The 2,169-nt window shown below is 33.0% G+C and overlaps 1 protein-coding gene across 1 annotated transcript in view; it reads right to left on the reverse strand.

The window, feature by feature from the left end:
• Nucleotides 1-2,169, reverse strand: part of LOC103606406 (multidrug resistance protein 1B-like) — a gene marked incomplete at its 3' end in the record, with an annotated part of 72,339 nt that overhangs the window by 65,517 nt on the left and 4,653 nt on the right. The window contains 2 exon segments of the mRNA XM_008591006.1: nucleotides 245-395; nucleotides 1,963-2,015. Coding sequence (XP_008589228.1) covers nucleotides 245-395; nucleotides 1,963-2,015 — 204 coding nt within the window.

Genomic DNA, 2,169 nt, shown 5'->3' on the forward strand with positions numbered 1-2,169 from the left:
TATATACACACATACATACACCCTACTGGTTCTGTTTCTGTGAAGAACCCCAACTAACACAAACTTTCGTTTTTTAGTCCCTAGCAATATAGAAGAATAAGTGACTTAAATGCATATTATTATATAGATACTTAAATACATAGATAATGTCCTACAATACAATAGCCTGCACTATGAGTTCAATGTTTGTTTTATTTAATGCTTTTGAGTCTCCAGCAACATAGAAAACTTAACTTATACTCACTTGTGTTGGTTTAGACTAGACATCCACTAATAAGGTTATCACTCATTTCTCCTAAAACCAGTGACATTAAAGGGAGACAGGCTCCATTTACCAGTGATGCCAGTATTCCCAGGATCATGAATATGACGTCCAGTCCATCAGCAAAGCGGAACTGAGGAAAACAGCATGGAAGTGTTATGGCTATAAAACAAACAAAACACTAACCTACAGCTTTGCCCTCAAGTCAGCATTACTTTAAAAATCGTCCAGTCCATCAGCAAAGCGGAACTGAGGAAAACAGCATGGAAGTGTTATGTCTATAAAACAAACAAAACACTAACCTACAGCTTTGCCCTCAAGTCAGCATTACTTTAAAAATTAAGAGATTCAATAAAGGTATGAAATCACAGACATGTATTTACATATCAAGTAAACAAAAACAGAAACAAAAACAAACGCCCAATATTAAGGATTTACAGCCTACTTTGAAGAAGATGTTGAAAAACAAAGCGGCTAAATCAGTACAAACTGTGGGTACGTGACACAAATTGGGTCAGAAGTGGCTGTGAATCAGAAACTTCCTTCCACTTGGTTGATTTTGGAATAAGTTAAGATAATTTGAAAGCCTGCAATGATAATATCTTAGTTTGTGGAAACCTGATCTGCAAACATTCGATTCCCCAGGCTCATCAGCATCAGAGCAATGTCACAACTAGTACAGTGAACAGTAACCAACTACTAAAAAAGTAATAAATTATATTTTTGATTCTTATTTTAAATTTGTCATATTTTTTGCTATCCAGGACAATGTGTATCCTGTAAACAAGAGTCTATAATTTTAAGGGCTGTTTGGAATAAGAAAGAAATACGTGAAAGCACAATACTGGATGCTTTATATTCCATTCTTTAGCAGGTTCCCACAAAACCATCCAAACCCAAACCATGAACAAAACTTGAAAATGCAGATTTTTTTGTCTCACAGAGAGAAGTCAAGATATATCTATATTTATATATAGATATTATATATAGACTTATATCTATATTTATATAGATATAACTAATAGTATTGAAATGTAATTTCATTTGAATAATAGCAAGTTTCAGGTGTATTTCTAATGACATTGACAGGCAGGCTGACATAGATTAAAGCAGATGAAGGGGCTGTCTAGGAACACATTCCTTGAACATGATTCCAAAGAAGTCTGCTGACACATTTTTTGATACACAGGCTTTACAAAACATTTAGATAATTTTTTTTATTTAAAAAGTTTGTAACACTTCAAAAATAATAACGGTAAAATTGGGAAATACTGAAATGTAAACCACTCATAATTTTTCATCACTCAGAAATAAACTCTGGTAATATTTATGCATGATACATACACACATGCACACACACAAAGGTACTTTAAAAAGTTGGTAGAAAAAAATAGAATTGAAAGATAATATGAATCTTTCCATGAACTTTTTGAAGCACTATTGTATGTATACATATTTTTTTAAAAAAATGAGATCACTGTGTGGATGCTGTGTATATTTTTTTCTTATCCCTTATTGTGGAATTTTGGGCTGTTTATATTTTTTCCTATTGGAAGTGACACTTCGGCAAATTCTTTTTTTAATTCCCCCTTTCCTCAAATAATGTATGTAAACTATCATACGAACACAGTCATTTTAGGCACTGCTGACAGTTCCCTAAAGTGTTCTGGTATGCATACTATCCAGCTGATTTCACTTGCCATCTCAATGGATCCAACAGCTTGCTTTCCCACTTCAGGCAGCTGGGAAACAACTGCAGATGGCAGTTGTTCCTGTAGTGTTCTGGAAAATAAATGTTTAAAATGGAAAAGTTAAAATGTGAATATAATTTGCAAAATTTTCCAGTTAACATTTTGCTGAAGTGTTAAATATTACCTTTGATAGCACATTTATAACAACAATGAAAA

The sequence above is a fragment of the Galeopterus variegatus genome, unplaced genomic scaffold (assembly GCF_000696425.1).
Source record: "Galeopterus variegatus unplaced genomic scaffold, G_variegatus-3.0.2 Scaffold6557, whole genome shotgun sequence".
Taxonomy (NCBI): domain Eukaryota; kingdom Metazoa; phylum Chordata; class Mammalia; order Dermoptera; family Cynocephalidae; genus Galeopterus; species Galeopterus variegatus.